The 14,309-nt window shown below is 44.7% G+C and overlaps 1 protein-coding gene across 10 annotated transcripts in view; it reads right to left on the bottom strand.

Moving 5' to 3' along the window:
* SETD1A (SET domain containing 1A, histone lysine methyltransferase) overlaps window positions 1–14,309 on the bottom strand; it is a 905,198-nt gene that overhangs the window by 817,195 nt on the left and 73,694 nt on the right. For all 10 annotated transcript variants that reach the window (XM_069244167.1, XM_069244168.1, XM_069244163.1 and 7 more), the window contains one exon: window positions 266–418. In XM_069244167.1, coding sequence (XP_069100268.1) covers window positions 266–403 — 138 coding nt within the window. In that variant the 5' untranslated portion in view covers window positions 404–418. The remainder of the gene's footprint in view (window positions 1–265; window positions 419–14,309) is intronic.

Here is a 14,309-nt window from a genome sequence, read left to right as displayed (position 1 = left end):
TATCCCCTCTTGAATTTTTCCACCAATTATTTCTCTATGGCCCAATAAAACAAATAAGGCATATGTGTCCACAAAGCTAGCTATTAGCCCAGTGAGAAACACAGCTCTTTTGTCATTCCCTCAACTGAATGCTTCATTTGCACTTCTTTCTGACCTTGCTCAGCATTTTGAGAAGTCCTTATTGTAGGAACAAGTGGTTTAGAATTATTACACATAAAATAATGGCGCCTGAGTATCTGCGAAGCAGAGGAATCAAGGTACTTACCGGAACACTAAAATGAATGCCATCATATCGGTATATTTTCTGCGTGGCTCTTCTTAAAGATGGATCCGCTACTAGTTTATAGCTTTTCCACTGAAAATTTGGGGTCTTCTGGAAGTCTCCCCCACCGTCCTGTTCCATTCTGACTCATTTACACTGTTAGTAGAAAGAAAAAAAATCCAGTTAAGAATGAATGGTCTCCTGCATGCACAGCCTGACAGTTCAAGTGCAAGTGCTTCAATTAACAGTTTACCCCTTTTCCCGTAGTAATTAACACACACCTGAATGTTTATTAAGTACCAGACTTTCCTAGGTACCACTGATGAATTACACACTTTTTAGCAAACCAAAGCCATGAATAAAACCGCAAAAATATCCCAATTGTAGCACTTTACTACAGCTAAAACTCTTTTTTTTTTTTTTTTTTTTTTTACAAGAGGATCTAGAGCAACGGTACTCAAAGTACGGCCCCACGGACCTAGCTTGGCGGCCCGCGAGACGCACACCAAACGCCATATCATAATGGCAGCAGTATGTAAACATAGAGGAGGGCCGTTACATATGGCGGCCATTGTTTATGGCGTTGCCCTGACGATCCTGGAAGCCAAAGCCCCATAAAAGTCAGCGCTTGCAGCTAACTTTTACGGGGCTTTGGTCGTCTGCTTCCTGTCACCGGCTCCACGTCTGCTGCCCGCCTGCCTGCCTGCCTGCTGTTCCACATTTGTGGCATCTTTACAGTGCTTTGAGTCAGGTAAGGCTCTTTGGTTATTTATTTATTTGTTTTTAATGTAGTGTGTGTTACTGGGGTAGGCGTGAGAGCAGATGGCGCTGTGTGTGTTACTGAGGTAGGGGTGAGAGCAGATGGCGCTGTGTGTGTTACTGGGGTAGGGGTGAGAGCAGATGGCGCTGTGTGCAGATGGCGCAGTGTGTGTTACTGAGGTAGGGGTGAGAGCAGATGGCGCTGTGTGTGTTACTGGGGTAGGGGTGAGAGCAGATGGCGCTGTGTGCAGATGGCACTGTGTGTGTTACTGGGGTAGGGGTGGGAGCAGATGGCGCTGTAAGCAGATGGCGCTGTGTGCAGATGGCGCTGTGTGTGTTAATGAGGTAGAGGTTGCTAAAATCCACATTAGACTGGGTGTAATTTGTAAGTCTTTTAATCAATAATACACCTGACACAATAAGACTCCCCACAGGTAGCACTGATTCCAGGCAAACAGTCCCAAGTAGGAGCAAAAGAGAAGCAGCATCCTCACTTTTGCCTTCATAGTAGTTCTAACAAAAGAATGATTCTCTACCAGCATCAAAGTGGGAAGGGTGGAGTGGATTTAGAAATAGAGGAAAAGTAAGTGCTGGAATATTAGGTAACTATTTCATTCTGAAGGCTTAAGTACACTCCAACATTCCAGCAATACTCAAAGGAGTACCGACGATGGTGAGCTGAAGTGTACATTCGTCCATCTACAACAAAAATGCATACTTGTAAGTCACGGCACGAAAACACGGAGGACCAATACCACCCTAATCAATTATTTTTACTCTCTCTAGAAAGGACCAGGCTGCTTCTCCAGTAAATATATTTATTGTGCATTCATGCGACACTGGCTTGGCACTGGTAGCTGACTGAAACTAAAAATTTACAAAGTATGTAGTTCTTGCCATATCCCATATGTATGTGTTCCTCTGGAGTGTTGCAGGGCACAGTTCAGCAAAACCACGATGCTCATTATATCCAACTTCTCTTTGCCAGCGCTTACCCATTCCTCAGCATCAGAGTGCCAGTAGTCTTCTTCCCATCGAAAGGTTGTTAATGGACACTACACCAGAACCCCACTGCTCACTCAGCAGGTCGACTACCAGGATTATCACCATTTTCTAAACCCCATCCATGTCTTGCACTACAGTTAGAGGAACCTGGTTTCACCAACTTGTGGGGCTATTTGCATTCAGGAGTTTCAAGCAGGGACCTCCATAATGACTAGTATGTAAACTTTAGTGCCAGAGATTTTAAGACCTTCACTGGAGGGGTCTTTGGCGCAGCAGGAGTGTGTCAGGGTGCCAACTGTTTCCAATACTTACAAACTGCACTCTGTCAGTAAGGGTTTCCATTTTAATTTCCACAGCTTTGTAGGTTTTTATATATTAGATCGGAGTACAATAATATTAAGATGATATTATGGAATGCATTAGAGGCCTTTCATTCTTTGATAACTCTTGTCCAAAAGTAGAGACATCTCACTGCTAGCTTCTCCGGGTTTGTTTGAGGAAAGGGGAGGAAATGTTTAAAAATAAATCAACATCAAATCAAACAGCATGTCCAAGGAAGAACTGCTGAGTAACAGCAAGACCACAATTATGTGGTGAATCTAGCAGACTACTAAATATCTCAGATGATCACTTAACACAGATTCAGCTTTGTCCCTCCACACACACTGGATATATTGCTAGTAAGGTGAGAATTGGTCGGGTTTTTTTTTTTTTTTTTTTTTTTTTTTTAAAGGAAGACAAGACTTAAAATGTTCTTTCAGAATAAAGATCTGAAACATACATAGACAAGACAGCCTCTGGAAAAGAAGGAAAGATAAACACTTCAAATGACCTTAATATAAACACACCAGATTATGAATAAGGATGAAAAAAGGCATTTAATTATTTCAAGATCACAGATATTTAGTTATCAAGCTCCAGACAAAGATGGATCCATAGTTACCCAAAACACCACTGGATATAACAATGGATGCCTACGTTTATTGAGATACAAGAAACTATCAAATCAGCAGGGAGGATCCAATAAAAAGGACTCAAAGATGTAAAAAAGATACCCTGCAATGCCTTATTAAAGAATCTTTAACAATCTGGAGAGTTTCCGACTTCTACACAAACCCAAAAATGCACCCCAAAAAATAAAAAAAACCTTCAGGTTGGTCCACTCTACTAAGTATTGGCTTCATCTTTTTAGAACCCTTATCACAGTTTTGTGATCATCATATCTAAGACCTCTGGTACAATACCTGCCACCATACCTTAAAGATATGAAAAGAGTACCTAACCTTACTGACACAATGCCATTTATTCCGGATCAACAATACTTATAAATGTTAAATACAGAAGCACTTTGCAAGTGTATCCCCCAGGAGGGCTATGGAGAGAACATTAGCCACAGGTTTGGCATGTCTATATGTGCACAAATTCGAGGAACAATTTACTTACCTCAATGACAACCTATTTCAAAGAATAAAATACTGGGCGCACTATATGGAGGATGGTCTATGCATTTGGCAGGGTGATTATAAAGGAACACTTGATTTACCTATTGGATCGGCACCTGTAATTTCTTTAAATGCAACCATGGTATGTCTACAATATCTTTCTACTTTCTGGACCTTGTCATCACCCTTAAATAAGGTATAATCACCACTTGGGTATACCACAATTCAACTGACTAGAGCAGCGGAGAACCTAGAGAAAAAAAAATCTGGTGGGTCAGTTTCTATGCATCTGCCAAAATTGTTCCTCCATCAAGATTACGATGAGGGGGCAAAACATTGCGAGGCACTGTGTGGCAAACAAAGCGAGGCTACCCCCAAACAGTTGGTGAAAGCAACCAAAAGACCAAGAAACAACTAAAGACAATCCCTTATGAAGCCAACCCAAAGATCGAGACAGATAAAACTCAGCTGTGCAACAACATATAGAACAGCATCTAATATCAAAAAGTCTGCCAATCAATTCTGGAGAATGCTGTGCTCCAATGAGATGAAATTTCCAAAACCCATTTTTCTTTTGAGAAAAGTGCCAGTTTGTGAGATCTCCTAAAACATACCCAACAAAGAAGCAAAATACCCAGAAAAGATGTTGCTGAGGAAAAGACTCCTAGGGCAAAGGGTATTTCCTGTGCAGAATTTATATTATCTGTCGATTCACATCCACAACCAAAAAAAATGATTTAGGCTTTGAGACGCCATGAATGAGCAAGCAACACACAAAGTGTAATTCAGGAGGAGTTATCAATTTGGTCAACTGTGGTTTGTAAACTTGAAGGGATGGCAACGAGACACCACCATGTAACGGAGAACAAACTTGCAAATGTTCTGTCTTTATTACAGCTGCAGAATACGCTATCTAGCATAGCAATACTTAGCACCACTAAACTAAAAGCACTGTAAAAAATAGTACACAAGGTAAGCGCTGGTATCATGGTATTATTAGTTTGAAAAGTTTTGGTCAACTATCACAAAGCCCATGGCTAACTCCGCTATATTAAGTCACTAGGATTCTAGTTGAGGAACACAAGACCCACCAGGCCAACCAGGGGCAAAAGAGACAAAGATCACTCATTTCTCACAATTATCTAACCCACCCATAGAAGCCTCGAGAGCCAAATCCACAATGTCACTGAGTGAAATACTTAGAAAACATATTATAACTATCATTGACTCAAGAAAGAGGCCTCCACCATTATATGATGCAAACAGGCAATCATTTAATTAACATCCCCTAACTAAAATTGTGAGGAACTATGAATATGAATTCCTTTTGCAAACAGAACAATTTCTACTTCGAACATGAACTTGATATTTTACAGTGTGTCACTACTAGGTGACGCCCCCTGATTGACCGGATTAACAACAACAACTCGAGTAAGAGTGTGATTAATTCACTATGTCCAAGTGATACCACTAACTTACACCATGTGTGTTGAGCTTCACATTGTGCTGCGCCTCACGTCACTATCGATCTTGTATGTAGAGAAAACAATTAACATATACTAACCTAAACGGTTCTTTGTAACCTGCTATGTGCTCTCAGCCATTGAAAAGACTGATGATTAGATGAACACCAGACAGGAGTAATACGCATATTTTAAGATGTGTTTTTGTTGTCCACATCATAAAGACAGACATGTAACATGCAGGAACACCATTTACCCTTATTAATGTGATGTTTACTCTTATCCTTCCTGCACCCTCACTCCTGTAGTCACCTTCACTGTCAACTACCTCTCCTTGCCTTTTCTTCATATTCCTGCTAACCACTCCCAACTATCTGTACACCCCACTCTTCCACTAGTACCACCCTTCAATTCTACCCTTGTCCTTACTCTTCTACTCAGACCCTTCTATGCTAATTCGGTTCACCTATCATTCCAAAATGCATCAGTTCTTTCAAAGATCTTGCAGCGCTTTTACTGTTAGCCTGTAAAAGGCACTAATCAATAGGGCTTTTTCAATGGTTAGACGAAACATAAGGACTTAGTGAGACAGCTAGGTAGTAACTCTACTTCATCTATAAAGCAGCTTTTAATCCAGCCAGGGTATCCAGCAATAAAACACTTCAGAAGATGGCCCTAGGCTGTTTTAAACTTCGTTCCCCAAAACCAAACATTCAAGAGATCTTGCTCTCGAACTAAATGGTTGAGACCACACAGACGTTCATGAAGACAAGGAGTCGGAAGCCCAGTGATGAAGCAGGACATCAGGAGTAAGCAAGGTCCTTACATTTCCCAGAGAAATGTCTCTACAACAAAGTAGAATGAGACATGGGTTTGAATACCTATCCTTTCAATTTCTGTGATTCAATATACTTAGGAAGGATAAAAATATAGGCTGTGAGTGTCTGTCATTCTACTTACTGTGAAACAATTAAAAATGAATAGCCGCTGCACATATTGACCTTTTTTTTTGCCAACACTGAATTATCCAGGCCGACAATATAGAACTTATAATGCTTCGAGTACTCCCTCCCTAAAAATCTGCACAAATGTCTTGCAGCAAAACTAAAAAAGGAATCCGTTTAGTTCTATGGAGTGAGGTGTGTTTACTCCTACTGATTTTTCACCATAGCATGGTCCCTCAGATCTCCAAGGCCCAAGCCCGGTTACTAGTTAAAATAAAAAATAAAAATTAAAAGTGAGAGCCACGGAAGTCAGCCCACCCTGGATACCTTTAGGTGCAGGTTGACTAGGTTTTCATGAGTGGCAGTTGGGTTAGGGTCCAAAATCTAGAGCTACCTACATGGCAAGAGGGTCAATTTTCAGTGGAAAGATACGCTGCATCCATTTTACGTCCATTTCCTGTCGCAGGCACTAGGTCTACAAGTGAGGTAACATTTTTTAATTGGGAGACTTGTGGGATCATACAATAGTAGAACATTTGTCATTATCAATTGGATTTCGCTGCATTTGCGCCTTTCGAATGTAAGCCAGTGTGTAAGAAAGACAATATATTGAAGATACCCTCCAAATTAGACGCTAGTACTGGTACCCATAAATTCAGAGATGGAGAAATAATCACCGCTCCTAAACCCTATATCTTGTGTCCATTTCAGTAATACATAAGTTTCATTAATACACATTTTTCACTCTGCCTATTTTGCTATAAGAATTGGTCTACACTCGTTACTCAATGAAAAAACACTGAATGGGGCAGTGCTCTGTTTGCTATGGATACCTTGGGTTCTTGGAGAAACCTCAAACCCTATATATCCCAGCAAACAGAAGGGTCTAGCAGGAGTAATGGTGTATTACTTTTGTCAATCAGCCATTGTGACAAAAAGTTAGATAAAAATGTCACAAATATAATTTTTTCCTACTCATTTTCAATATTTGTTTAGTTCAACAGTTACTTTCCTTGTGAATACCTGAACAGATCTACACATATAACACCTTGCTGAATTCAGAATTTTATCTTTTCAGAAATGTATGGCTTTTCTGAATCACTCATGGGTTTCGCACTGGTTTCCACCAAACAGGAAGTAGGTTGAAGACACAAAAATGTGGAAAATAGGCTACCTCTTAGAAAAATCTCAAAACTGTGGTACAAGGGGGGTGTGGCCGGGCCACGAAACAAGATGGCCGCTTAGAGCGTGAGCTCCGAGCCGTGGCAATTCCTGTGGGGGGGGGGTGTCACCTGGAGAATCCATCGCGCCCGGCACCTCTCATACCCACAACAGCTGTGCCTCAGACTTGCGCCCTGGGACTCCGCAAGAGCAGGTCGGAGGGCCAGAAATTCGCAGCTCGCTCCCGGCTGAGAAGACCTGGCCGGAGGGGTGGAGTCGCGTCACCCGAAGGCCGTAGCCGGTGCGGCGGCTGCGAGGCAGCCTGGAGGGCTGAGGGGTTGCGACGACCTGCGCCTTCTTGTTTATTTTATTTAATCTTATTTACGGACCTCTGGCCCCCAGTGGGGAGATCCATTGAAGCGGCACGGACCCTCTGACGGCCGAGGAGGGAGCAGAAGTTTTGTTAGAGAGGCGGGACTGTGCCTCTCGAACACAGGACGGAGCAGTCAACACAGCAGAAGCATACCATTGGCAGCAGAGGTATGACCCCCCCCATCCTCTCTTCCGATACCAAGGGACAGTAATATGCCTCCATTGGGACACCATACCTAATCTTCCCCCCCCCCCCACACAAAGCAGACAATATCAATAAAAGCAGGGGAGGAGGAAGGAGAAGTAGGGGAACAGAAGGGAGCAGAGGAGAGGCGAAGAGACGGGGTGGAGAGGGGGAGAGACCGGAGGAAACGCAGAGAGCGAGAAGTGAACAGAGGAAGCCGGAGGAGCAGAGAGACCGGAGAGAGGAGAGGAGAGGAGGAGGGACGAGAAAATTCACCACATCCAGAGAGGGACAAACACCCCATACCCCCCTCCCCATAGGACATGTTGGAGTAAGAGAGGACCAGAGAACAACGGGAGGATACCCAAAAAAAGTGCCCAAAGTCAAGACAGAATGACAACAAAAGAAAGACAAGGCAACAGTCACGAAAAGATACACTGAAAAGAAAGCTACATCAGGGGCAAGTGAGCCAAGCTGGAAGACTGGGGAGGGCCTCATCATCACTTGCTCCTCCCCCTCCTCTCAGGTCACCTCAGCTCAAGTGTAGGAACCAACGCCCTTACCGCAACCCACATTCACCAGGGGGGTATTGGCGACGACAGGTGGAGAGCGCAGTCATCCATACCCTGCCCAGGTTAGGCAGCCGGCAAAAGACTTGGAGTAAAGCAAGCCCGACCCTCCCCTCCCCCCTAAAACTCACCGCAATCAACGCCAATCACAGAAGAGTCAGGCATGGCGGATAGTGGACATAGCTTTTCAACATTCTGGGCTACGGTAGGCTCTACATCGATTCCTCGGCAGCGGAATTCTTCTTGTTATAACCTCTCTTTCGACCCGAAGACTATGACAGGCCGTCACAACCCACAATAATAGCTAGGGTGATAAAGTAAAAAAAAAAAAAAAAAAAAAAAAAAGAAAGGGGGGGGAGGAAAGTGGAGGACAAGAAATAAGCCGACACAGAAACCGGTGGGGTGGGGGGGAGGGGGATGATCAAAAAAAAAAAAATCAAGAACCAAAAAAGGGGAGACACAGAATAAAAACGAGAATTGGCTGGCACGGAAAACCCATACCCTTATCGGATCCTGAGGCGGGAAACCCGGGCCCTAAGTGGACAGTCTCTGCAGACAGTTGAGGTGATGCCCGGTAACAAACCGAACCATAAATCCGCCAGCAAACCTGCACAACAGCTAATATTTTCAGAAGCGCTACATCACAAACGTCTAACCCCCACAACGACAAGCCCTCGTACATCGCCACCTCCAACCGAGCCTACCACAATGTCTGATAAAGATCACTCTACAACTATGGACCGGATACTACAGGAGATCACCACTGTCAGTCGCCACATAGAAGGGATAGACGCCTCTATAACTTCGCTAACACTAGAGACCAAATCTATGCGATCTGACATTGTAGGCTTTCAATCTAGAGTGACGGGACTGGAACAGCGCATGGGATTACTAGAGGTGCAGGCCAATGTGTCTCAGGAACGAGACCAAGATCTCCTCTACCTTAGGAGTAAACTAACGGACATGGAGGATAGAAGCCGGAGAGACAACATTCGCCTACTTGGGATCCCGGAAAATGAAGAAGGCACGGATATGCAGGCCTTTCTGAGCTCCACCCGCCCAAAAATTACCTCACTGAACTTCGACCCACCGCTAGAATTTCAACGGGCACAAAAAATAGGCCCAAAACACTCCGACAACTCTTCAAGGCACGACCAATCATCGCATGCTTGCTGCGGCATGACCAAACCTGTCAAATACTCCAAGTGGCGGGCACTCATGGTCCTTTCCGAATAGATCAGCATGATATCTGAATAACTCCTGATTATTCCAAGGAGACCAATGAACGCAGAAAGGCCTTCCTAGCTCTACGACCCCGACTTCGCCAACTAGAGATTAAATATGCCGTTTGTGACCCTGCAAGAATGTGGGTTACCAAAAACGGAGTATCCAAGGACTTTTACAATCCCGACGAACTGAGACTTTTCCTCAATTCTTTCCAATCTCAGCCTATGGACTCAACTAGTACAGACTGGTTGCATGATATCGCAAGAGACAGTGAAGGTGTCTGAACCCTCCCCGCGGGAAAGGAGAAGACGAATACGGCTCTATATGACATTGAAGCCAGCCAAGGAGGCAGAGACATAGAGAGACTAGCCAGATCATATGATGACAGGGGTCAGGTCTTACACACAGTAGTAACCCGCACCCAACTATCGGAGAGAGACAAATCCCGCTCTCCTTTAAAACCAACGACTGCATCTTCTTGAGAAGACGACGCAATGCTGTGAATATGAGAGACAATTGCTTGAAAATCGAAAAACAACAGCTGCTGTCCCCGAGGACGGAGGAGTACCTATCCAGATCATATATGTGTATCATTATTATAATTGTCTACGATTGCTAGTGTTGATGTTAAAACCAGGCGATTGAAAAGCCCATGCTCTCCATGATTAGATATGAGGCCTTATAATGTGAAACTATCAAGCAAATTGTTATTTGTTTTCAGGGAACGATGGGGGAAACTCACCAATGCAGGGACTAGTCTCTACCGTCTCCTCGTAAGCTACATAAGGGTCCAGACCAGACCTTACAACACTGTACCAGGGGTATCAAATAACTAATAACAACTATTATAGAAACTGACACGTTCTCAACGCACTACAAAATATTCCATAGCAGCAAACACAGTACAACCCAGACCTACCTTAACACATAACACGTACGACTAACGCCGACACTAGAACAAACTAACCCCCATAATTATCCCAGCGGCTGGGATTAGACCAAACAAAGATAAACTAACCTAAACCCCGAGACACACAACACAACCTAAGGTACATCAATGCCCCCATTACTATAATAAAATAAAATAATAAAATAATATACAATATCAAATAACATAGCTTAATAATATGGTATCCCACACTATTTTATTACAATATAAACTGTCAATTACCCCTCCCCCAAACGCATGTACCTGCCCCCAGACTAACTATTGTCGTTACCCGTAACTCCCATCTAAGACAGGATGACCATGATGGTAGCACATGCCAAGCTAGCAACCTGGCAATACATGAATTCACTCCTCCTTACAGTATTATGATGTAATAATACACAAGATATCTACAAGGGGGTGAGACACACATTGCCCTCGCATAACCTGGGGCTCACAAGCACTCATTATCTATTCTATGATAAATAGCTTGACGCCTAGTTCAACGGCTCATAATATAATAATGCGATAAGGTACTAGGACGTATTATGTTAATTGAATTAATAGGTTACAGAAATGTCGTAGTGCGTGATGAAGCGGTGTTCTAGTTGAAAAGAAATATTCAGGATGTACTATATATTTGCACCTTTATGTACCTTCGCCTGTACTAGAACTATATTGCCCTGTCTGCACCCTCCCTCCCCCGCCCTGACCTCCCCCACCTACCGATCCCTATCTTTTCATCTACTATGTTCTTACTTTACGATACTATCTTATGAGCCCATAAAACACTCCACGTCCCCTACACCATCAAGCACCACGCATTAAGTATCACCCTACATCAACCTCTCTCCCCCTTCTTTCTTTCCTGCTAATGCTCCTGCACGATCAGTAACACTTCACGATAGTACTGCCCAGGCACGATGACTATCAACTACCCCCTACTTCTAACAGTACACACTTTAGCTATATAAACACTATAACTGCCATCAACCCCCGACGAATAGGCCTGTCTCTCGAAACACAACCATGTACTTTCCACCCTTCCTTGCTATCGACAGCTGGCTGTCTGTTGCTCCCCCCCCACGTCAGTCCCCCTTCCCCCACAGCACGTGAGCTGAGAGGAATCGGACCCGCCGTTTACAGATCAAACAAAGGAGGTTGGACTCCTAGCTCCCTCATCCCTGCTCTCTCCCCCCCCCCATTTCCCCCTCTTGCACGCTCTCTCGTTATTTTCTTACACTCAGTATACACATTGATCTTTTCATTTCCCCCCCCTTTTTTTCTTATTTCCTTCTCCTCTTTTTTTTCTCCTTGCCTCCTCTTTCCTCCATATCGCCCCCCCCCCCCCCCGGCTCCTGCTATATCTATTCTGCGTTCTCTCCCTTCACCCCCTCCTCCCTTTCTCTCCCTCCTCCAGAGAACACCCTTGGCCTCCGCCAGCTGCTATCCCCCCCTCCACAATAAAACACTGTACTATAACAAACGCAACTCCCACTCTAACAACTGAATCAGTACCTCCTCACCCTCCCTCCCCCCCAACGCTAACCCCGGAACAAGTGTGATTATTCACACTCATCCAGGATGTCGAGGAACACCCACCAAGCGGCACGACCATTACGGATACTCTCCTGGAACGTACATGGCATAGACGAGTTATGTTAAGCGGAAAAAGATACTGTCCTATTTCCAATCCAAAAAAGCAGATATCGCTCTGATCCAGGAGACTCACCTTGACACTCTGGAATCCAGTAAACTTAAAAGGGATTGGGTAGGGAGGGTCGCCTTCAGCTGCAGCCCTGTGAACCAAGAATCCGGAAGCAGCGTAGCCCGCAAATGCGGAGTGGCGATACTAATGCGTAAATCCCTTCCGATCACAATCATCAAAACATGGAACGATACGGAAGGTAGGTGTATATATTTGCCAAACTAAAACTAGGGAATACCTTCTTATGCGTGGACTCCATCTACGCACCAACCGGCCCAAAACGCCCATTCTTCCTAAAACTAAATTGCCTCCTGATTGAAATCGGAACTACTCGATATATAATCGGAGGAGACTGGAATCTCGCCCAAGATGCCATAATGGACAGGACAGGCCCCATTGATGTAAGCAACAATCATGATAGGGCACTCCTGACGGACCTAACTACGGATGTCGGTCTAGTTGATTGCTGGAGAATCCAACACCCGAAAGATAAGGAATATACTTTTCTATCCGCTGCCCATGGCACCCAGTCGCGCCTGGACTATTTCTTGGTATCACACACTAATTCCTCACATGCAAGACACCTACATCCTAGACAGTGGCCTCTCAGATCACTCTCCAATATTAATTCTGATCCAGGTAGGATTATTCCCCCCGGCCGATAACCATGGTGCCTCGCTGTACGCAGATACCGCTCCCCCCAAGGGAAGGAACAATTAAGAGTCCACACATCCACATACATGACCGAGAATACAGGTACAGTGACCTCCAAAAGGATCCTAAGGGCAGCGGCAAAAGCGACTGTGAGAGGGAATATGATGCGAGATGCAGCATTGGCCAATAAAGACAGAATAGCCCGCCAAACCACCTTAGAGGCCACAATTCATGACCTCACTAAACAATACACCTCCCAACCGTCCCCTAGGCTACACTGCTCCTTAGAACAGGCCCGCATGGCACACAATGAACTCTATACATCTCAGGCGGAATACGCACTGCAAAAATTACGAGACCGCCATTACGAACAAGGAGAAAAAGCAGGACGTCTCCTAGCGGCACAGCTCCGACAAAGAGAGGCTGCTTCTGCCATCACATCCTCCTCAGGAGCAGTGCTGACTCGCCCGCAAGATATTGTGAATGAATTTGCCGAGTACTACTGACATCTGTATACTCCTGAAACAACGACCGATCAGACACAACTGGAGGTATTCCTTAACGCGATTAACCTACCTCGTTTGTCGGAGGCAGGTAGGGCTCTCCTAGACAGCGATATAAGCAAAGAAGAGATAACGCAAGTTATAACAAACCTCCTCTACCATAAATCTCCAGGAGAGGATTGATTCCCTGTGGAATTTTATAAATGGGCCGAGGAAGAGGCAATCACAGCAGTACATGAAGCACTGACGGAAGCATGTCAGGAAGGCTTCCTGGGTGCTCTATCCAACAAGGCCACAATTGTCATCCTTCCTACGCCAGGGAGGGACCCCTTCCTCTGGGGCAGTTATCGTCCTATCTCCCTTCTGAACGGAGATGTTAAACTCCTAGCCAGTGTTTTAGCAGCACGCCTACGCAAGGTGATACCATCCCTGATTCACAATACCCAAGTGGGGTTCGTACCGGGCCGCACCTCCAGAAATCACATGCGTACTCTTTGCCATCCACTGCTGGAATCCCTACAACTACATGAAGAAGCCCTAGCTCTGTCCCTAGATGCGGAGAAAGCATTCGACTGCATCGAATGGTCCTATCTATTCACTACCATGAAGCACTTTGGCCTTGGGGAACAATTTATTTCCAAAGTATGTCTATTATATGACTATCCCACAGCACAGGTTAATTGTGGGGGTTTCTTGTCAGACCCATTCCCTATTGGAAGAGGCACGCGCCATGGCTGCCCCCTGTCACCGCTCCTATTCCTACTGGCCATGGCACCCCTAGCAACCACCATACGGAACTCCCAACAGATAAAAGGGATTCATATAACCGGGGGCATATCCAAAATCTATCTCTATGCAGACGACATTTTGTTAACCCTGTCCGATCTGCAAAAAACTTCCTTACTAGCACTACTCTCTACCATAGAGGACTTCGCATTCCTATCCGGATACCGTGTAAACTGGGACAAAAGCAAAGCACTACCACTATCCCGCATAACGACGAGAGCAGCAATACAAGGCCTCCCATTTAAATGGACCCAGACCCATCTTTAATACCTAGGAACGTTTATTTACCAAGGCCTGGAACATATGGTCAGGGACAACCTAGACCCCCTTATATCTAAAATG

This window comes from Pleurodeles waltl, chromosome 7 (assembly GCF_031143425.1).
Source record: "Pleurodeles waltl isolate 20211129_DDA chromosome 7, aPleWal1.hap1.20221129, whole genome shotgun sequence".
Classification (NCBI taxonomy): Eukaryota; Metazoa; Chordata; class Amphibia; order Caudata; family Salamandridae; genus Pleurodeles; species Pleurodeles waltl.
Note: the sequence above shows the minus strand (reverse complement) of the source record. Positions and strands in the feature narration are given on the sequence as shown.